Source organism: Myotis lucifugus, unplaced genomic scaffold (assembly GCF_000147115.1).
Source record: "Myotis lucifugus unplaced genomic scaffold, Myoluc2.0 scaffold_28, whole genome shotgun sequence".
Classification (NCBI taxonomy): Eukaryota; Metazoa; Chordata; class Mammalia; order Chiroptera; family Vespertilionidae; genus Myotis; species Myotis lucifugus.
In genome coordinates, this window is record NW_005871076.1 from 4610030 (window position 1) to 4632440 (window position 22411).

Sequence of the window (22411 nt, forward strand, 5' to 3'; positions counted from 1 at the left end):
CTACGAGTTAGGTTTCTGTGCATTAAGGTGTACACATATATTTAGCTTTAGCAGATATTGCAAAAACAGTTTTCAAATGCAGTCTTACCCAAACCAGCAAAGAGTGAGAGTTCCAGTTGCTCCATATCCTTATCAACATTTGATATTGTCTTTTAATATTAGCCACTCTGGTCAGTGTGGGATGATATCATATTGTAACTTTAGTATTTCGATGATGATTAATTAAATTGAGCACATTTCCACATGCTTATTGGCCATTAGGATACATTCTTGTAAGTTCTTGAAAAGCTTTTGTCTATTTCTTTATTTGGGATATTTGCCTTTTTTTCTGATTCGTCTTTAGAAGTTCTTAATATATTCTGGGTAAAAGTACTTTTTCAGAAATATGTGTTGCAAATATCTTCTCCCACGCTGTAGCTTGGATTTTAACTCTCTTATGGTATCTTTCATGAACCAAACTTCCTAAACTTTAATAGTCTAAACTGTCAATATTTCTCAATGGCTATGGTTAGGACTATTTGTTTTCTCTTTAAGTCTTTGCATACCCCAACATCATAAAAATATTCTTGTATGGTGTTTTTGAAAAATTAATTACTTTAGTTTTCACATTTAGAGCTATAATCATTTGAAGTTAATTTTTTTCATATGAATGAGATTAGGGTCAAAAATTTCATTTTCATATAAACATCCAAGTGATTTTCTGCCATTTATTGAAAAGAGGATCCATTCCCCATTGTTTCTGAAGTGTCACTTAATAAAATAAGTGTCAATCAATAAATCAGTAACCATAGGTCTATTAAGAATTTTTTCAATGTTTTTCTTTGTTTATCCTGTAATACAATATTGCCTTAATTAATGTAGCTTCATAATAGGTTTATTATCTGATGGGTAAGTCCTCCAGTTCTATTCTTTTTCTTCAAGACTGCTTTGGTTATTATTGTCCCTTTCTATTTCCATATAGACTTTAGATTCAGTCTGTCAATTTCCACAAAGAAATCTGCTGAAATTTTGTTTAGGATTTATTACATCTATAGATTGATTAAGGAGAACTGACATAATTCCCAACATTGAGTTTTCCAACTATTAAACATTACACATTCTGCTATTTATGATATTTGGCTTCCAATCTCTATTTCTGTTTTGCAACAATAGAATTGTCCTATTTTTCCTATTTCATGTATTTTGTGGAAGTTATCTGAATAATGTTTACTACTAAATTCTAATAATTGAATTTCAAAATGTTGATTTATCTTACACCAGTCTGGTGGTGATCCCTAGGTGGTAAAGAATGGCCCATGCTTGCTCAGTGGTTGAGCATCGACCAATGATCCAGGAGGTCACGGTTCCATTCCTGGTCAGAACACATGCCTGGGTTGCCCATGTTGCTCAACCCCCACTGGGGGGTCTGCAGGAGACAGCTGATCAATGATTCTCTCCCATCATTGATGTTTTTTTCTCTCTCTCCCTCTTCCTTCCTCTCTGAAATCAATAAATATATATATATTTTAAAAGAATCGCCTGTGCTTTATCAATATACACAGTAATTCATAAAGTAATACACAGAGTAATTAATAAATTTACTACATAAATTCATAAAGGTGTGTTCTGGGTGTTTAGCCAATCTCATTTTGTTGATTATACAAATTGAACTTTCCTGGCATAAACAGAAAAAGTGGACTTGGATTTTTATAATGGTGAAATGTCACCATTTTATATTGGTGAAAATGTCAATCAGATTTCTTGTTATACATAAAAGCCAGTTCATTTAAATAGCTAATAATAAATTAAGAAGTCATGAGAGTTGACTACCATATTTGTCTTACATATTTGTTTGTGTTTAATTTTGTTTTCATTTTTATCACTTTCTCATTTCAATTTTTAGATTGGATGAAGGCTAAAAAGCTGTTTTAGAGAATAACTTAAACCCTGGCCAAGTAGCTCAGTTGGTTGGAGCATTGTTCCTATAAGTTGGGGTTGCAGGATCCTGGTCAGGGTACATACGGGAAGCAGCCAATGAGTGCATGGGTGAGTGGAACAACAAATTGATGTTTCTCTCTCCCTTCATCTCTCTCCCTAAAATCAATAAATAAAGTTTAAAAAAGAGAATAACTTAAATGGACAGTCAATTTCCTTTTTTATTTCATTATATCCTTAGGAAAAAAGTAATTAAATTCTAGTAGGATGATACTCGAGATTTCAAAATAAATATTTAGACTATAAAGCAAGCTCTTAGTAGCTCATATTGTGCCAAAAGTTCAACTAAGTGGTTTTATAGTATATTCATATAAATTTAGTTGAAAATCGCATGATTAGGTAACGACTTATTGAACACAACATAAAACAATAATAATTCAGATAAGTTCATTTTTCATCTTATTTAATTTCTATTCTTATTGTCCTTAAGGACAAAATAATGCTTATTTCTTACAAAAGAAAATTCAGCATAATTAATAAATGTATACAAAATACCTAAAAGCTACACTGAAAAACAAAACAGAAGATAACAAAAATAAATTGTTAGTTTGTTGACAAAGGCTGTCCATGTCTGCAAAGTAAATTAAAGTGAAAATCTGATATCACCTAAAATCAGATTTGAACAGAATAACTGAAATTCATAAAAAAATTACCTGACTCTTTTGAGAGGTAGGGAGAAGATGCAGAAAACCAAGAGAAACATACAAAAGGAAGGACAAGGAAGTATATCATGCCCTGCATATCTCAAATCCTATGAAAGGATTTATATTTTATTTAAGGTTCTGAGATTATTTTTGAAAGCAAGCAATGATTTAGTTTTATTTAGTGAAAGTGATTCCAAATTATATAAGATTTGCTCTTTGATGATTAGTTACAATAGAGAATAATTTTTTAAAATTATAACATTAGTGAGTATTTATGGAGTATATACAATGCACAAGGCAAGTAGCAATCAAATAAGAAAATCTCTAGCATATATGATGCCCACAATGGGAGGTCACAATTTTGGAGTGTTAATATTTTAATGAAGTGCACGTTTATGTACAATTTGGGAGAAACAAGTATGCAAAATTATATGCTCATGGTTATTCAGGGGGCATAGCCTGGTAGAATAGTCAACAAGAAAGGTCTAGGTAGCTATAAAAAATTTAAACCATTCTGGTCTCACAGGGATAAAGGTACATGGTAAAGACAAGAACCACGAATATATAGAAATGAAAGATTACATAAAAGCTTTAAAATGTCTCATTAAAAAGACATTAACTAATTAAGAAGTTGATTTAAACAACATGTCTTCTTACACTACTTGAGTAATTTATAGTTATGAAAAGAGCAAACCACTGAGAAGGTCAAATATGGAGAAAATACAAACTCAGTGTTTAGTGTAAGTAAACACTGCAAAGTCCAATAAATATTAATAAAAGAAAGAAACCTAGCACGATCAGGGGCATGCATTGGTTTGGAACAGAGATATACATATTTAGAGAACAATACAATTTTTTAAAAGAAATGCATTGCAATGGCAATTAGTTGGCAAAAATTAAGGAGAAGCTCACTTAGCTAATACAACACCTAACTGAGTACAAAGCTATTCCTGCGGTTGGAATTTTCTTTCTCAGGGTCCTGAACCAAGAGGCTGGGGAATATTGGCTTCAGGAACTTGAACTCACCAGTCCCAGGGTCTCCGGTCATACACACCTCATACTGGTAGCTCTGGGACAGGGTCTCTGTGCCGGTGACGTCCACCAGGTGGCCCGGAAGTGGCCCTCAGGCACCGAACAGCCACCCACCCAGGCGGCCCTGCTCCGCCTGCACAGCCGCACCGCGATGAACGCCAGCACCGAGAACAGGAACAGCGACGACACCGACGCCAACGCGATGACCAGGTACACGGTCAGCGGGTCGGCCTGCGCCTGGTCGGCCGCCGCTTCGGGCAGCGGCAGGTAGGGCTGCGAGAAGCCATCCACCAGCAGCACGTGCAGCGTGACGCTGGCAGACAGCGCGGGCTCGCCATTGTCCTTGACCAGCACCAGCAGCCTGTGCTTGGCCGCGTCGCGCTCGCTCAGCAGCCGCGCCGTGCGCACCTCGCCATTGTGCGCCCACACGCCGAACAGCCCGGGCTCCGTGGCCTTGAGCAGCTGGAACGACAGCCAGGCGTTCTGGCCCGAGTCTGCGTCCACCGCCACCACCTTGCTCACCAGGTAGCCCGGCTCGGCCGCCCTGGGCACCAGCTCGGTGCAGGGCGCAGAGCCGTTCTGCAGCGGGTACAGCACGAAGGGCGCGTTGTCGTTGGCGTCCAGCACCTGCACGCGCACCAGCGCCTGGCTGCTCAGCGCGGGGGACCCGCGGTCCGTGGCGCCCACGCGGAACTCGAACGCCTGCAGCGCCTCGAAGTCCAGCGCCCTCAGGGCGAACAGGTGGCCGTTGTCCGCGTTGATGGACACCAGCGAGGCCAGGGGCAGCTGCGGGTCGCGGGGCGGCAGCAGCGAGTAGGTGAGCTGGGCGTTGGCGCCCGCGTCTCTGTCTGTGGCGCTGACGCTGCCGATGTGCAGGGCGGGGCTGTTGTTCTCGCGGAGGAACAGGGTGTAGGAGGTTTGGGTGAAGGCGGGGGCGTTGTCGTTGACGTCGGAGACCAGCAGGGTGATGTTGTGCTGGGTTTTCAGCCTGGGGGTCCCCATGTCGGTGACGGTGATGGTGACGTTGTACTGGGCTCTGCTTTCTCTGTCCAGCGGGCTCTCTGTGACCAGGGTGTAGAAATTCTTGAAAGTCGGTTTTAGAACGAACGGCAGGTTATCCGGAATAGAGCAAATCATCTTTCCATTGTCTCCAGAGTCTCTATCTCGAATTCGGAAGATGGAGACTATGGTCTTAGGCGCATTTTCTGGGATGGAGCTGATGAGTGAAGATATGGACAGTTCAGGGGCGTTGTCGTTCACGTCCACCACCTCTATGACTACGGTGCCTTTCCCAGAAAGGCCTCCTCCGTCTGTAGCTTCAATCTCCACTTGGTAAGATTTAATTTGTTCAAAATCCAATTTCTTTGTCAGTCGGATTTCTCCTGTGACCTCACTTATTGAGAAAGTTTGCTTAATATCATCTGATGCTTGGAACAAGCCATAGGAAACTCTCCCGAAGTGTCCGGCATCTTTATCCTTGGCTAAGACAGTAATGATTGGAGAATCTAAGGGACTGTTTTCCAGAACCTGCACCTCATATGGGGTGCGCACAAACTCAGGAGCATTGTCATTAACATCCATGATCAGGATTCTCACCGGGACGCCGCCAGACCTAGGTGGAGACCCGCCATCCAGCGCCGTGAGGGTTAAGCTGAACTCGGGCTGCTCCTCTCGATCCAGCGCCTTGTCCTGCACCAAATCTGGGTATTTCTTACCCTCACTATGATTTCGAGTAAGAACGTGAAAATATGAATTGGGGCTGATGGTGTATTTTTGAAGACCATTGCTGCCCACATCCAAATCCTGAGCTAATTGCAAGGGAAAAGTAGTCCCTGGCTGGCTGTTTTCCAGTATTTTCAAGAGCATTTCCCCAGTCGGGAATACTGGGGAGTGGTCATTTATGTCCTGGACTGATAATTCTCCTTCAAAAAATTGCACCGGCGTATCCAGCAACAGTTGGAAATGCAATACACACGGTTCAATGGGGCCACATAGCTCTTCCCGGTCTAGTTTCTCCTGCAAAAGCAAATCTCCAGTCTGACGATCCAGCAGCAAGCGCTGCTTGTCATCGTCAGACACCACCCGGGCCGACCTGGCGGCCAGCTCCCCGATTCCCAGGCCCAGGTCCTTGCTCAGATGGGCTACAGAGGAGCCGCTCTCTGTTTCTTCCAGCACAGAATAACGAACAGGCTCCGAGCGAGCCTGAGACAAGAACACTGCCAAAATAAAGGCCATCACTTGCCTGTGTGGTTGAATTCTCTCCAGCGTCTCCATGTTGGAACCCGGGCGCTTACAGCCAGTCCCTTCAGCAACCAAAAAGACTTGAGATTTCTTGCTTGGTGGAGTCCTCACAAAGTTGCTTTGAATATTAAATGCGTTTCGTGTATCTTCCCCCAAACTCGTTGGTAACCCAGTACCGCTAGCAAAGCTCTTCCGTGTGAGTTTGATTCCGTCTTGGAACAAAGGAATACGCAAGCTTATTCATAATCTTAGCCTGCAGCGCCACCCTGCGTCTTGATTGAGAAAATATTCTCAAGTCAAAGTATATTTTGGAAGTATCCAAAAGAAATCCATTTTTGAAGTGTATAGAGCTTTTACAAAGTTGCTATGCCATTAAATTGCATAATTTATCAGGTTATGCCGTTACACTGCATAAGCCAGAATAATTGTGAGTCCAAAACAAGAGTGTATTTCGGGCCCCCCCACAACCTAATCAGTGGAACTTCAAAGAACTCAATTTCCCTCTTGCATCATCTAACGAGGGAACAAACTCTTATAAAATTACAATTAATGGAAAGTATATGTTTATTTTCAAGTTTGTGAGAAATTTATGATGATGCAAAACTTTGTTAAGGTGCCCTGTACCACATAGTCTCAGGAGACTGTTTTTCGAAGGAAAGGTTCTATCCTCCTGCACTGGTGTGCAAATAGTAATACAGTGGAAAGAGAAGGCATCTTGCTTTGGTATAAGTCCTTTTACAGTTTGAACTGACATTACATTTAGAAGGAAGTCAAGTAGTATTAGAATCAGATTCTTAGAACTGGAGAGGAAATGAAAGGAGGCCTCATAGATAAAGCAACAAGCTCAGAGGGTAATATCAAGACAAAATCAAGTAAGTAAAAATCATAGAATTTTGTTAAGAGAAAGACTTTAGGCTTATTTAGCTATATAAGTATCCATGTTTTATAATGAGTTTGCATCTTACCATATTCATCCTTTGTGTCCCAGATATCATCTTGGCTAGATGATTTGGGTGATAACAAGGAGCCCAGATTTAAAATATTTTAATCTGTGAGCAAAGGATGCTTCAGGCCTTTTCTACTCAGATAAGGTTCAGAGAAGAAACTTGTTTATAAAATGGGTTTCAGAACAGTGCACAGCTATTGTGATTGTCCTGATACATGAGTTTTTCATTTATAATTAGTATATTGAATGGAGTACCACTTATCTTGGCACATGTGGGATTTCCCCTCCTTAAAATATCTTATAATCTACTTACTTAATGCACTTAATAAATTATAATTCATATTGAATGAATTATTTTTAAAGCCTAGCAATAATCTTAGATTCTAATATAAATTATTAGGGAAAATTATTTTGAAAGAAGTCTGGATTATAGTAGTCATTCAATAAATAGCAGTTGAATAAATAATTAATCCACCCTAATGATTACGTTTCTGTCTATATAAGAAGATTATTGCCAGATCACACATTCAGCCATAAACATGTCTGAAATTGAATAGAAAATTCTGAGACATGTAGGTACAATACATGCTAAACACTATTCAATTAACTTTGATTCTAGTTCTAGTAATTACTTCCTGTAAGAGATATAGCAATGGCAATAATATTAATACACTTTAGAAATACTTCATATTTCATATTTAAGACAGATCAGAGGAGATACAATAGATGTCAACATTAAGTGAAATAAAAAACATACTGAAGAATAAAAATAAAGGATATTATTTTAGATATAAATGAAAAACAAATCTGGAAAAAGCAAAGACCAAATTGTGTATAATATAGTAATTAAGTTCTAGTTAGACTCAAGTTAAAGAGCTCAGAACAAATATGTGCCACTATATTCCAGATATTATCCTAAGCATTTTACATGTATTAATTCATTTTTATCCCTCCAATGCCCTATGAGGTGGGCATCTTATTAGCCACATTTTATAGGTGAAGAGATCGAGGGTGCAGGGAGTTTAAATAACCTGCTCAAACAAAAGGGACTGACTTATAGGTGCAGAGGGGATGGGGTGGGGCCAGGTGAAAAAGATGAGAGGATTAAGCAAAAAAACAAAACAAAACAACAAACAAACTCATAACCTGCTCATAGTCACACATCATGTGAGATGGCAGAGCTAGAGTTCAAACTGTTACAGTATGGCTCCAGAAAGCATTCTTTTATCTACCTAAGTGGAACTGGAGAAGTGAACAACTTTTTAGATCATTTAGATCAAACTTGAGCCTGATCTTGGGTACATAGATATCATAGGTGAAATATATTTGTATTCAAGTTTTCAATTAATATAAGAACCTTTAAAATAGCTTGTTTCCATTTAGAGATATGTACCAGCAAAGAGAGGTGCTTACAAAACTTAGAAATAGAAAGAAAAATTGATAGTATTTTGTTGATGTCATTAATTAGGTTAAAAAATTTACGAGTGACTCCCTGTTGTCTTAAATATTGGAGAAAAAATATCTATGGCCCTAGCTGGTTTGGCTTAATGGATATAGCATCGGCCTGCGGACTGAAGAGTCCCGGGTTTGATTCTGGTCAGGGGCACATGCCTGGGTTGTGGGCTTGATCCCCAGTGAGGGGTGTGCAGGAGGCAGCTGATCAATGATTTTCTCTCATCATTGATGTTTCTCTCTCTCCCCCTCTCCCTTCTTCTCTGAAATCAATAAAAATACATAAAAAAGAAAAAACATCTATGTATAGATCTTTTAAAATGGTAGTAGGGTATAAAGTTAAAATCAAGAAGGGTAGCTTGAGAAATTTTTGATGAAATCTAAGGCAATTTTTAATAATTCTCTATAGTTACATACTAAATAAAATATGGTATTTTTATTTTTAATGTGACAAACTATTTAAATATCTAATGTCTAACTTATCCTACATCTTTAAAATCAGGAAGTGTGAGTCCTCCAATTTTGTTCTTTTCAAAATTGTTTTGGCTATTCTGAGTCCCTTCCATTTTCATATGAATTTTAGGATCAATTTACCAATTTTTGTCCAAAAAAAAAAAGCTAGCTAGGATTTTGATAGAGATTGTGTTGAATCTGTTGACCAATTTGGAGGGTATCACCATTTTAACAATATTTAGTCTTCCAATCTGTGAACACTTTTAATTTACTTAGGTCTTCTTTAATTCTTTTCAATGATGTTTTGTAGTATTTAGTATACAAATCTTGCACTTATTTTGTTCAGTTTATTCCTAAGTTTTTTATTCTTTTTCATGCAATCATAAATGGAATTGTTTTCTTCATTTTGGGGTTGTCTAATGCTAGTGTACAGAAATACTAATTGATTTTTGTTTATTGATCTTATATTCTCCAACCTAGCTAAAATCATTATCCATTTTAGTAGTATTTGTGGATTCCTTTGCATTTTCTTTATGGACTATTGTGTTATCTGCAAATACAATTTCACTTCTTCATTTCCAATCTGAATTATTTTATTTGTTTTACTTGTCTAATTGCCCTGGCTAGAACTTCTAGTATAATGTTAAATGGAAGCAGTGAGATGGAACATCCGTGGTTTGTTCCAGATCTTAGAGGGAAAGTTTTCAGTCTTTCACCATTGCATATGAAGTTAGCTGTGGGTTTTTGTAGTTGCCCTATATCAGGTTGAGTACATATACTATGATTTCTATTTGTTGAGTTTTTAACACGAAAAAGTATTGGATTTTGTAAAATAATTTTCTCCATTTATTGAGACAGTTGTATGGTTTTGTCCTTTCTTGTTAATATGGTGAGTTTCATTGATTAACTTTCATATGTTAAACCCAACCTTGTTTTGGGGGGGACAAATCCCACTTGGTTATGGTGTATAAACCTTTTTTATGTTGCTGGAGTCAGTTAGCTAATATTTTGTTGAGGATTTTTGCCTCTATATTAATGAAGTATATATTTAGTTTTCTTTTCTTGTGTTATCTATGTCTGATTTGGGCATCAGGGTAATACTAGCTTCATTGAATGAATTGGGAACTGGTCTCTGCTCCTTTTCTTAAAAAAGATGTGAAGGATTGGTATTAATTCTTTAAACATTTGGTAGAATTCACCAGTGAAGACATTTAATCCTGGGCTTTTATTTGTGGAAAGTTTTTTGATTGCTGATTAAATCTTGTTGAATAGGATGAGACATTCAGAGTGAAGAAATCCATTTCCCCAGAGACAAAGAAATTTAAGAAAAATCCCCCTCAAAATTACAATATTTAGAGAATACAATTTTAATTTTTTATAAACCCCAAATTTTCCTATAAGTTGTTTCTCATGAAAGTCTCTCCTTATGCATAGCCCATATAAGTTGGAGCCAATGACTTCAGAAATCTAAACCCTTTTGTCTCTGATATTCCAGTCAGAAACCTCTCACAATAACAGATCTTGGACTAAGTCCCAGTGATGTTGATATCCTCAAAATGAAAATAGCCTGTATGCAGCAGTCCATCGAAGGTTCCCTGTTCATCCTCCACATGAGTATCAGTGAACAGCTGAGTCAAGTCAGTGAACAAGAGAACCTGTAGGCTTGTGTAGACTTCTGTGGGTGATTCAATGAATGGGAGGTAGGGCTGGGATAGGTCCTAGGCCAAGTATAGAATTACCATACCAAATAAAGGTGGCTTCTAGTTGTTCTTAATAATAGCACCAGCTCGTGTCTAGCTGTGGCTATTACATAGGAGCCTAAATATGCATGCTAAATATCAAGTACTCACTCTGAGACCTTGAATCATTGATAAAATACTCATGAGTTCTAACTCAAGTCACCATCCAGGTTAGCACCTTGTTCTACTGGCACCAACTCAGTGTAAAATATAGGATTGCCTTGCAGAGATTTTTTATTTTGTCATCCAGCATGTCGTGTGTCATACAGAACTGCCATGTGCAGTACTGTCATGCCTCTTAATCAAGACCATAATTTTTCCTACCTATAGGTAATCCCAATGTATCACTTCAGTTTCAACTCAATTTTCCTCAAAATCAGCTTGATTATTATTCAGATCAGCTTGTTTACTCTGAAGCTTGAAAAGTAAAAAATGTTTCCATTAGCTCCCATGTCTACAGCCTTAACAGACACATAACAACCAGAGGATGACATTCCCTGAGATTTTTGCCTCAACGAGCAAATGCAGAGTGATGCCACCCAAGGGAAACTGGGATCCAGCTCAAACAAATCAATAGGTGTTCATAGGACTTCTACCTGTGTGTGGCAAAGTTGAGCTAGGCTTCTTAATGAACGCTTGAATTTGTAGAGTCTGGTGCTCTTCTTCCCTTCCACAAGATTACCAAAACCAGGTCTGAGGGAAACCTCCAATAGGAGATGAATTCTCAATAAAATATCAGCAAGCATATGAGGAAGACTAACAGCTGAAAATTTTACTCAACAGATAAAAGAATGTATAAATAAAATACAGAGATTCAGAACAATATATAAAAAAGTTAAAAGTAAAAGATTTAATTTCCTCAAACAAAAAAGAAAGAAATAGTAATTGTGGGGGAGGGGAACATATTGTTGTGAAAGCTTGCCGAATGGAAATTGTGAAAAAGAAAACTACAGTTATTTAAACAAAAGAAAATTCAGTATATTCAGTAAATCTCAAGTTAGGACCTAGCAAGTCTCAGAACATCAAGAATAAATTTAAAAATCTAAAAGAGAGTTAAGAACTTTACAGATAAAGAATAAGAACTAGACTGATATCACTTTCCATCAACGGTGTTAAATACCAAAAGAAGAGAAGGAAAATGACTTTAAAAATCCTTGATCAACCTAACTGTTGGCAAAGATTATGAATATTAAACATAAAATTACTCTGAATTATGACTATAGATTTCCAGCTTTAACACATATAACAATCTACTCCAAGAAGCAAAAGATTCCCAGAATAAAGTAGTGGAATGCATAGAATCATTTTCATATTTTTTAAAAGTCCTCATTTGCATGGAAGCCATATTTAATGATTCAGAAAGATTTATAAAAAGCGTAAGTTACTTCACTAGTTTTAATGAGTGATGTTTGAATATAGCTCAGTCTTTTAACAGTCTATAGAAATGTTTAAACTTCATTTACATCTCTTTGCTTTTCAGTGTTGAAAGCTAGATTGTGAATGTCAAGAAAATGTTTGAATTATTTATGAATAAATGTTTTCAGAGAGGTAAAAAGGCAAGTGCACACTATCTAGAATTATGTTTTGAAAACAAGTGATAGGTGATTTTAAAGTTTATTCAAAGCCTTTAGTATCTTGCAAATTTCACTTTATTTTGATACCATGAAGGCTAACCAAAGTTCAATAGAATAAACTATTAGAGGCCAGAAATATACCATATTGGCCAAAAAGGGATCATCCTCTATTGTTTCCACAAGTGAATATGTCCCTGGCTCAGACAATACCTAGAACCCAGTCAAGTAAAGAGAAGCCTTGATCAAAAGTATGGCCTTTTTCCTCTCCATGAAAATTCAGCTAAGTATGAAAAGAAGGAGAAGAGCCAGATTTAAACATCTCTATAAAATACTTAATGAATGAAAGGAAATATTCTCTTTCCTCTGATTATTAAAGATTAGTGTATTTAATATTCAGTTATATAAAATGACACTATTTATAAACTACATTTTAATGTGTGAAGCATGTCAATCTTAAATTCTCTTCCTCTTTTCAGAATATTGAAAATCTTTGAGAAACTTTAGTTCTCTTTCCTGGAAAGTTCTAGCCCTCTGAGTGAGAAAATGCTTTATAAGGAGAATACTTATGTTTTCCCAATTAACTTCTCTAATTGGAATCTAAATATTTTATTATTAAAAAATAAGTTTTTCTACAGTACTCCAAATAGCCATGAAAATTTGGTATTTTGGTTGCTTCCAGATTTTATTCGTAGTTGTAGCTATTTAGACTTTCACAGTGATTTTGCTCTCTCCTTTTTAGAATGTCATACTCTTGTACATCTTATTTTAATTACATTATGGGAAGCAGAATGCTGATGCAGATGGACAGTGACCCCAGAAGGACCATACATAATCTTAAATCATGTCAGATTGAAATCTGAAGGAGGGAAGTAAGAAGGAAGTAAAGAAAGGGTTCCGTCATATGTTACCATATAAATGCCAAGTAGATATTACTTTTTTTTAAAAGTAGGGTTGAATGGGACACCAAATTTTGGTGTCCCAATGGGACATGAATCATTTGTAGGTCATGTATACAACTACTTACTATCTTTACATTTTTCAAAGGACCCTAAGGTCGGTAACATTTATATCTTAGAATTTACTAACCAAATTGTCATCCCACAAGATGCTTTCCTAAACAATGTTTTCATATCAAATGGAAAAGCACAATCAGATGTTCAAAATGCCTTATGTTTAATTTTTCCTAACTCGTGAATACACTTTAGGCAAACCTAAGAGTAATTTGCCCTATTAGCCTATATTTTGTCCACTTTGAGCCAATATAAGCATATGCAACATTGAAATATTAATTGCAAATGTAAAAACAAAACGAATTAAATGTATCACTTTCTTTTAGGTACTATAGCCCTAAAAACATGCTGTGCCTTAAAGATGGAACAACTGAAAGAAAATACATTCTTATCTATCCACAAACTTCATTAACCATAGAAAAGCTGCTTTAGGAATATTATAAGGAACATTATCTCACTTGCTATGGATATAAAATTTGAAATGAGTCACTTAAAATAAACCTATTTGAAGTCAACATTAAAACATAATGAATTTATTTTTACTCACCATTAGAAAAAGAAAAGGAGGCATTAAGACTGCATTGGTAAGAAAGAAAACAGGTAAGAATATGCAAGGATTAACTACCTTGATAGAAACTAAAATCAATATATAAACAAAATTATTATCAACTAAAGATTCTTGATTTTGAAAGAAAGTATTCATAGCCAAATAACTATTTTTTATTCTTCTATTAATGAAACCTAAGCTATTCCCGCAATTGCAGTTTTGCACTACTCTTGCTCAATGTCTTCAACCAGACCATTGGGGAAAATCGGTTTGAGGAACTTGAACTCGCTGGTCCCTGAGCCTCCCATCAGACACACCTCATACTGGTAGCTCTGGGACAGGGTCCCAGTACCGCTGACGTCCACCAGGTGGCCCGGAAAGTGGCCCTCAGGCACCGAACAGCCACCCACCCAGGCGGCCCTGCTCCGCCTGCACAGCCGCACCGCGATGAACGCCAGCACCGAGAACAGGAACAGCGACGACACCGACGCCAACGCGATGACCAGGTACACGGTCAGCGGGTCGGCCTGCGCCTGGTCGGCCGCCGCTTCGGGCAGCGGCAGGTAGGGCTGCGAGAAGCCATCCACCAGCAGCACGTGCAGCGTGACGCTGGCAGACAGCGCGGGCTCGCCATTGTCCTTGACCAGCACCAGCAGCCTGTGCTTGGCCGCGTCGCGCTCGCTCAGCAGCCGCGCCGTGCGCACCTCGCCATTGTGCGCCCACACGCCGAACAGCCCGGGCTCCGTGGCCTTGAGCAGCTGGAACGACAGCCAGGCGTTCTGGCCCGAGTCTGCGTCCACCGCCACCACCTTGCTCACCAGGTAGCCCGGCTCGGCCGCCCTGGGCACCAGCTCGGTGCAGGGCGCAGAGCCGTTCTGCAGCGGGTACAGCACGAAGGGCGCGTTGTCGTTGGCGTCCAGCACCTGCACGCGCACCAGCGCCTGGCTGCTCAGCGCGGGGGACCCGCGGTCCGTGGCGCCCACGCGGAACTCGAACGCCTGCAGCGCCTCGAAGTCCAGCGCCCTCAGGGCGAACAGGTGGCCGTTGTCCGCGTTGATGGACACCAGCGAGGCCAGGGGCAGCTGCGGGTCGTGGGGCGGCAGCAGCGAGTAGGTGAGCTGGGCGTTGGCGCCCGCATCTCTGTCTGTGGCGCTGACGCTGCCGATGTGCAGGGCGGGGCTGTTGTTCTCGCGGAGGAACAGGGTGTAGGAGGTTTGGGTGAAGGCGGGGGCGTTGTCGTTGACGTCGGAGACCAGCAGGGTGATGTTGTACTGGGTTTTCAGCCTGGGGGTCCCCATGTCGGTGACGGTGATGGTGATGTTGTACTCGGCCTGGCTCTCTCTGTCCAGAGCTCCTTCGGACACTAGGGTGTAAAAGTTTTCTACAGATGGTTTTAGGACAAAGGGGAGATTGTTCTGGATGGAACACATCATTCTCCCATTGTCTCCAGAGTCTGGATCGGAAACACTGAAAACAGCCACCACCGTCTCTGGCGAGTTTTCCGGGATAGGGCTGGTAATTGACGACAAGGTCAGCTCTGGTGGGTTGTCATTGACATCAACTACCTGAACTATTACCGTTGATTTTCCTGTAAGGCCTCCACCATCCTTGGCTTCTATGTCAACCTCATAACTATTAATTGCCTCAAAATTCAAGTATTTGATTAGTTGGATATCACCAGTAATGGGATTTAGTTGAAAAGTTTTGGTAATTTCTTCAGAAGCATGAGCAAATGAGTATGATATTGTCCCAAAATTTCCTGTGTCCAAATCAGAAGCTGAGACAGTGACAATAACAGAGTTAACGGGGCTGTTCTCTAGAACTTCAACCTCATAGAGCGACTGTGTAAATTCTGGGGCGTTGTCGTTTATGTCTAAGACCAGGATGTGGAGCTGAACGTTGCCAGACCTGGGTGGCGACCCGCCATCCAGCGCCGTGAGCGTTAAACTGAACTGCGGCTGCTCCTCACGGTCCAGCGCTTTGTCCAGCACTAATTCTGGGCACTTCCTCCCATCCCTACGGCTGTTTGTGAGAATGTGGAAGTGGGGATTAGGAGTGATCGTGTAGTTTTGGAGACCGTTTCTTCCCACGTCCACGTCCTCAGCATTTCCCAGTGGAATGATTGTTCCTGGTGGAGTGCTTTCTGGGATTTTCAGCTGCATCTCATTTTCAAAGAATACTGGAGAATGGTCATTTACATCTATGACCTGGAGCTCATTTGGAATAAACTGCAAAGGGTTTTGCAGTAAAATCTGAAAATGCAGTATACACGGCTCTGTGGGGCCGCATAGCTCCTCCCGGTCCAATTTCTCCTGTAGGAGCAAATCACCGGTCTGATGGTTGAGCTGAATAGGCTGTCTGTTCCCTTTAGACACAACTTGGGCCCCCCTCACGGCCAGTTCCCCTGCACTCAGCCCCAAATCCTTTGCTAGGTTGGTTATTAAAAAGCCCCTCTCTTTCTCCTCAGCCACAGAGTAGCGTCTCGATTCGGACCCAGCCAGAAACCCACCAAGAAAAACAAAGAGAAACAGGACTTGCCTTTGTCTACGAAATCGCTCCCCTCCGGCCTCCATTTCATTTTCTGCCATGTTCTTCCAAGAAATATTGCCAAGCTGAGCCTCCGACAGCGCTGGGAAATGCAAAGTCTTTTGCCTCCCAACCTTTGGAGAAGATCTAGCAGATAATCCCTTCCAGCGCTCAGATTTGCTTGCTTTAAATCTGTCCAAGCTCACAACTCCTGGCGAACGGTACCGGATCGGTGCGTTACTGAGTACGCACAGTTCCTGTGGTTTAATTCTCCTTCTTAGTCAACAGCGCCACCATGCGTTCGCTCACAGTTTCAAACTCTTGGAGAAGGTGCTTTGGGGTTTTTTGTTGTTTTGATCTTTTAAATTGTTTATTCCGCTTACTAAAACCAGTTGACGCTACTGGAGGAGTTTCCTGTGTCACTTGAGTTAAAAAACACAACCGAGGGAAATTAAATGCGCCCTTATTTAAAGACGGTACTGTTCCTGGCAGAGTCCTCATTTATATGATTTTGCGAAAGTGGACACCTTAGCCAGGGCTACCACCCCTGTCTGTAATTATTAAACAAATTTGAAAATATTTTGCTCTACATTACAACATTCTTCACTATCATATTTGTGTTTTTCTTATTTTCCAACTTTTGTAAAATGTGCACGAGTTACTTTTATAGTAAGAAAAAAATGTTATGAAAAGATGGACTCATGCATAAAAAGTTATAATAGATGATGTCAGTGGGTATATCCAGAGACCACAAATGCCTCATTCCTTCCACATTTTAACATTCACTCGAGGAATACAGAGCTTTTTCCTTTTTTATTTCACAGTAATTTTACCATTATTGGTTTCATCAGTATAACCGTATTTCATCTGTGGAAACAGATACTTGTTAAGTTTGTAGAAGTTGGACATATAGTGGTAACAAGGCAGACATATACCTTACACAGTTTTCCATCTAATGGGGTGAAGACTTTGAACAGATGTTCAAACAGTGTGAAAAGTGCTATATAGGAAAGTTACTGAGTGAACTTGAACGTATGGATAGGGAGACATAATTTTAATGGGGGGCAGGGTTTGAGAAAAAGTTCCCAAAGATGTGCCATTTAATATGGAACATGAATGATGAGAAGTTTGCTAGGCTACAACTACAAATTGGGAAGATTCTGTATATGAGAAACTGATATGTAAAGGCCCTAGGACAGTAAAGCATAGCTATTCTAGACAATGAAGAAAGATCAGTGTAGCCAAAATTACTGTCCCAAAAGTAAGTGGGAAGAGAAGGCTGGAGAGATAGATTGGGGCCAAATAATGGATGCTTGGATTTTATTCTAAGACTAAAAGGAAGCTAGTGCAATGTTTCAGGCAGGGAAATGAACAACACAAATATCATGTGCTCGATCTAGCTCCTTCACATTTATCAGGAATATTTCACAAAGGCTCATCTATTAAGTTTAGTCTTAATATTAGTGATATGTAAAATAACAGCAATTATACGTCTATATATTATCTTATTTGATCATAACTGCAAGTTATTGACAGCTGTTATTACTATTTGGGGGGGACAGAAATTATGTGACTCATCCAAGATCCTAAAGGTAATAAGTTGGTTAATCAGAGACTTTGGATACCAAGATGGTGCTCCACACCCACTAATAATCTCAAAATAATATCTTTCACATTCATCTTATAATTTTAACAGTATAGCTCAAGCGTCAAATGATATAAACATTTTAAAGAAGGCAGAAGAACATTAAAAATTAAAGTTTTATTTTAATGTCTAGATCAAAAATTGAACTGCAAGAAATAGAGAGAGTTGGACGAATCCAACTTTTAAATTATAAAATACAAAATACAGTTTCCCCATTTGTATTCCTTAAGCTGTGGGCAGGAGAGGAGAGCCAAATTAAGTGGGAAGGGGAAAGGAAAAATATGTTGAAGGAAAGAGACACCAAGAACTGATAACTGCATGGTGTTCAAATAATAGTGATCCTTTCAATTAATAACCTATATATAATATATATAAATTCACTATGCATCAGAGAGCACTTAATTCCAGCAAAGTTTGTCCTGTGAGTATTTAAATATCAATATATATCACAGGTGAAATAAAGACACTTCTTTCTTTCAATCAGTCATTCAAAAATTTTATTAAGAACCTATAATTGTCAAGTCATTGTGCTAATCATGCAATAAATGGGGAGCTGTTGAAAAACATAATTCAAGCACCTAAAAAGAAAAAAGCATTGAAAAGTAGGAAATTGAAAGGGGAAAAGAGAAGCAGTCCATGCAAAAAAAAATTGGAATGAGCAGACAGACCAAGATACATATTTCCCCACGAGCTTATTTCCAATTGAATCAGAAATGCTCCAGAAATTTTTGAAGAAATGCAATGTTAAACTACATTTGAAGTTTCTAAAATTTGGTTAAGGACAGAGACATACATTCCCTCAAATCTTTAAAAAAAATTAACCTCTGCTTATTTCAATTCCTCCTTTTAAAGATCTCAGTTTAATTATTAAAAACTTTCTACTTAAAATTCAAGAGATTTGATAAATATAATTAAATTATGTGTACTGGCCGTGTAAACTGCAGCTTTGCTAAATGTACTCATTAAGTATAACTTTTTTGGAGAATTATTTTACAGTTTTCCACATACATAATCAGATTATCAGCAAATATAGTTTTACTTCTTTATATTCCCCCCCCCCCAATGTTGTTTTAAATAGAAAGCTTGAAGAATTAGCATGTCTTTGAAAATGACTGGACATGTGCTATGCATTTAACTACAGTTTGGAATATTAGTGGTTGATTTATTGAATACTTTTAATGTGAATGGTTTGTGGAATCCAACAGTCAAAGTTCTCACATCTCTAAAGAATCATAACTTCCATGTATGGACACTTTGTGATAGTATATATTTAGAAAAATGTGACAGAGTGCTTTGTTTTTCATGAATATACATATATTAATGGTTTTAGCCAATGTGACTTCACAAGATAAAACTTACACTAGCCTCAGAGAATAGAAAACAAATATTCTGGGCTTAAAAAAAAAACCCTGTAGGAATAGCAAACATTTAAAAATGTAGGACTGCAAAGTTACCTAGGCCCTAGGGAAGGGGAGTATAGAAAAAGATGCTCTAACTTAAAAATTCAGACTTTTGGGAAAGCAAAATTTACTTTCACATTTTAAGTGGAATTAAGGTACAGAGAGACTAATCGCCAATGAGAATACAAAGAAAATTAGCATTCATTATACCACAAAGCAACACATTTAGACACACTAGTAACATGCACTGGATGAGATATTTACATTTCAAATAAAAAGAAACAACCTCAATGGGCAAAGCAGCAAAAAAAAAAAAAAAGGGATTTTTCACAAATTAACTGAGACTAGAGTCAGTAGACCCCTACTAATTCTTAACTGAATTCAGAGCTATTCCTGAAATTGGGGTTTGCCTCACTAGCCCTCTCCTCACCTGGAGCAAGAAAGTTGGGAAGAATGGGTTTGAGGAACTTGAACTCGCTGGTCCCTGAGCCTCCCATCAGACACACCTCATACTGGTAGCTCTGGGACAGGGTTCCTGTGCCGCTGACGTCCACCAGGTGGCCCGGAAAGTGGCCCTCAGGCACCGAGCAGCCACCCACCCAGGCGGCCCTGCTCCGCCTGCACAGCCGCACCGCGATGAACGCCAGCACCGAGAACAGGAACAGCGATGACACCGACGCCAACGCGATGACCAGGTACACGGTCAGCGGGTCGGCCTGCGCCTGGTCGGCCGCCGCTTCGGGCAGCGGCAGGTAGGGCTGCGAGAAGCCATCCACCAGCAGCACGTGCAGCGTGACGCTGGCAGACAGCGCGGGCTCGCCATTGTCCTTGACCAGCACCAGCAGCCTGTGCTTGGCCGCGTCGCGCTCGCTCAGCAGCCGCGCCGTGCGCACCTCGCCATTGTGCGCCCACACGCCGAACAGCCCGGGCTCCGTGGCCTTGAGCAGCTGGAACGACAGCCAGGCGTTCTGGCCCGAGTCTGCGTCCACCGCCACCACCTTGCTCACCAGGTAGCCCGGCTCGGCCGCCCTGGGCACCAGCTCGGTGCAGGGCGCAGAGCCGTTCTGCAGCGGGTACAGCACGAAGGGCGCGTTGTCGTTGGCGTCCAGCACCTGCACGCGCACCAGCGCCTGGCTGCTCAGCGCGGGGGACCCGCGGTCCGTGGCGCCCACGCGGAACTCGAACGCCTGCAGCGCCTCGAAGTCCAGCGCCCTCAGGGCGAACAGGTGGCCGTTGTCCGCGTTGATGGACACCAGCGAGGCCAGGGGCAGCTGCGGGTCGCGGGGCGGCAGCAGCGAGTAGGTGAGCTGGGCGTTGGCGCCCGCGTCTCTGTCTGTGGCGCTGACGCTGCCGATGTGCAGGGCGGGGCTGTTGTTCTCGCGGAGGAACAGGGTGTAGGAGGTTTGGGTGAAGGCGGGGGCGTTGTCGTTGACGTCGGAGACCAGCAGGGTGATGTTGTGCTGGGTTTTCAGCCTGGGGGTCCCCATGTCGGTGACGGTGATGGTGATGTTGTACTCAGATCTCATCTCTCGGTCCAGGGCTGTGTTTGTCACTATTGTGTAAAAATTCTCAACAGAGGGTTTAAGGAAGAACGGAAGGTGATCTTGGATGGAGCAAACCATCCTCCCATTGTCTCCCGAGTCAGGATCTGAAACACTGAATACAGCAATTACGGTCTCCGGCAAGTTTTCTGGGATTTCATTGATAAGCGTTGACATGGTCAGTTCCGGAGGGTTGTCATTCAAATCTATCACGTGGACAAGCACCACACAACTTCCAGAAAGACCCCCACCATCTATCGCCTGGATATTTAATGTATACGTCTGAATGGATTCAAAATCCAGTTTCTGTGTTAAAAGGAGTTCTCCCGATTTTGCATTTATTCGAAAAGTTTTGCGAATATCTTCCGAAGCCTGGGAGAAGACATAAGATATTTCTCCATAGGCTCCAATGTCTAAATCTCTAGCCGAGACCATAGCCACCTGGGATCCAATGGGGCTGTTTTCCAGAACCTGAACTTCATAGAGCAACTTTGCAAATTCCGGGGCATTATCATTGATGTCCACGACTTCAATGCGGACCAGGGCGGTGCCAGACCGGGGTGGCGTCCCGCCATCCAGCGCCGTTAGAGTTAACATGATCTCAGACTGTCCCTCGCGGTCCAGCGCTTTGTCCAGCACCAGCTGTGGTAATATTATGCCGTCGGAACTGTTTTGTAATTTAAGATGGAAGTGGGAATTGGGACTGATTGTGTAGCTTTGGAGACCGTTGCTTCCCACATCTAAGTCCTGGGCACATTCTATTAAGAAAGCAGTCCCGGGAGCGATACTTTCTGGGATTTTCAAAATTATTTCTTTGTCTAGGAAAACCGGGGAATGATCATTTATGTCCCTAATCCGTAGCTCGGCCTGAAAAAACTGCAAAGGATTTTCCAGTAACACCTGGAAAGGTAGCACACAGGGCTCGGTAGGGCCGCACAGCCCCTCCCGGTCCAGTTTCTCATTTAACAACAAATCCCCGGTCTGCCTATCCAAGTGCAAACGCATTTTTTTCCCTTTGGAAACGACGCGGGCCCCTCGCGCAGCTAGCTCATCTACCTCCAATCCCAGGTCCTTTAACAAATTGGCCACAAAGGAGCCACTCTCCATTTCCTCGGCCACTGAGTAATGCCTAGGCGCGGAACCAGCCTGAGCTATGCCCAGCAAAACAAAGAATATCAAGACTTGCCTTTGTTTCAGAAAGCGCTCCTTTCCTTCTCTGGCCTCCATCTCCTGCTCTCCCAGCAAACCTGACCCAGCTCCGGCTCGCGAGGTTGCTGACTCCCCAGTAGGTCCCAGCCGCGGGGATAGATGGAGACGCCTAGGGCCCCGATTTCCCGGATCTACAGTCGGAGAACGCCTCCCCTTCCTGCTTGATTCTTTAGCAGAGCCTCTGGCTTAAAGGAGGGCGGACTGGTCGCTTTCTTCCTTCTACTTCTAATGCTGCAGCGCCACCCCGCGTCCTTTCCGAGTATGTACTTTCTCCAAAACACTAAGAAAATCCCAATCCTTTCTTTCACATTGATGACAATCTAAATGGAATACTTTCAAGTGGTATCTTCCAAGTACCGAAGTCTTATCTCGTTTCGAAAGGCTTTTTCATTGCACCCACAACGACATGGCAAACACAGACAAATTTCCATTCCAATTTCTCACAGATTCAAGCAATTATGTTAAACTGGGGGGGGGG

General features: G+C 41.0%; 3 protein-coding genes across 3 annotated transcripts; all 3 read right to left on the reverse strand.

Moving 5' to 3' along the window:
- Nucleotides 1-3539: 3539 nt before the first annotated feature.
- LOC102418635 (protocadherin beta-4) lies at nucleotides 3540-6094 on the reverse strand. The gene is given in 2 exon segments (XM_006109636.3): nucleotides 3540-3743; nucleotides 3746-6094. Coding segments are annotated over 2 exon segments (2376 nt in total). The 5' UTR covers nucleotides 5925-6094; the 3' UTR covers nucleotides 3540-3546.
- A 7708-nt stretch (nucleotides 6095-13802) lies between these two features.
- On the reverse strand, nucleotides 13803-16464 carry LOC102419272 (protocadherin beta-3). The gene has a single exon (XM_006086465.3). The coding sequence runs from the start codon at nucleotides 16198-16200 to the stop codon at nucleotides 13837-13839; it is 2364 nt and encodes a 787-aa protein (XP_006086527.1). The 5' UTR covers nucleotides 16201-16464; the 3' UTR covers nucleotides 13803-13836.
- Nucleotides 16465-19362: 2898 nt separating this feature from the next.
- Nucleotides 19363-22120, reverse strand: LOC102419578 (protocadherin beta-2). The gene has a single exon (XM_006086466.3). It carries the CDS (start codon nucleotides 21949-21951, stop codon nucleotides 19555-19557), a length of 2397 nt encoding a protein of 798 aa, XP_006086528.1. The 5' UTR covers nucleotides 21952-22120; the 3' UTR covers nucleotides 19363-19554.
- Nucleotides 22121-22411: the final 291 nt, after the last annotated feature.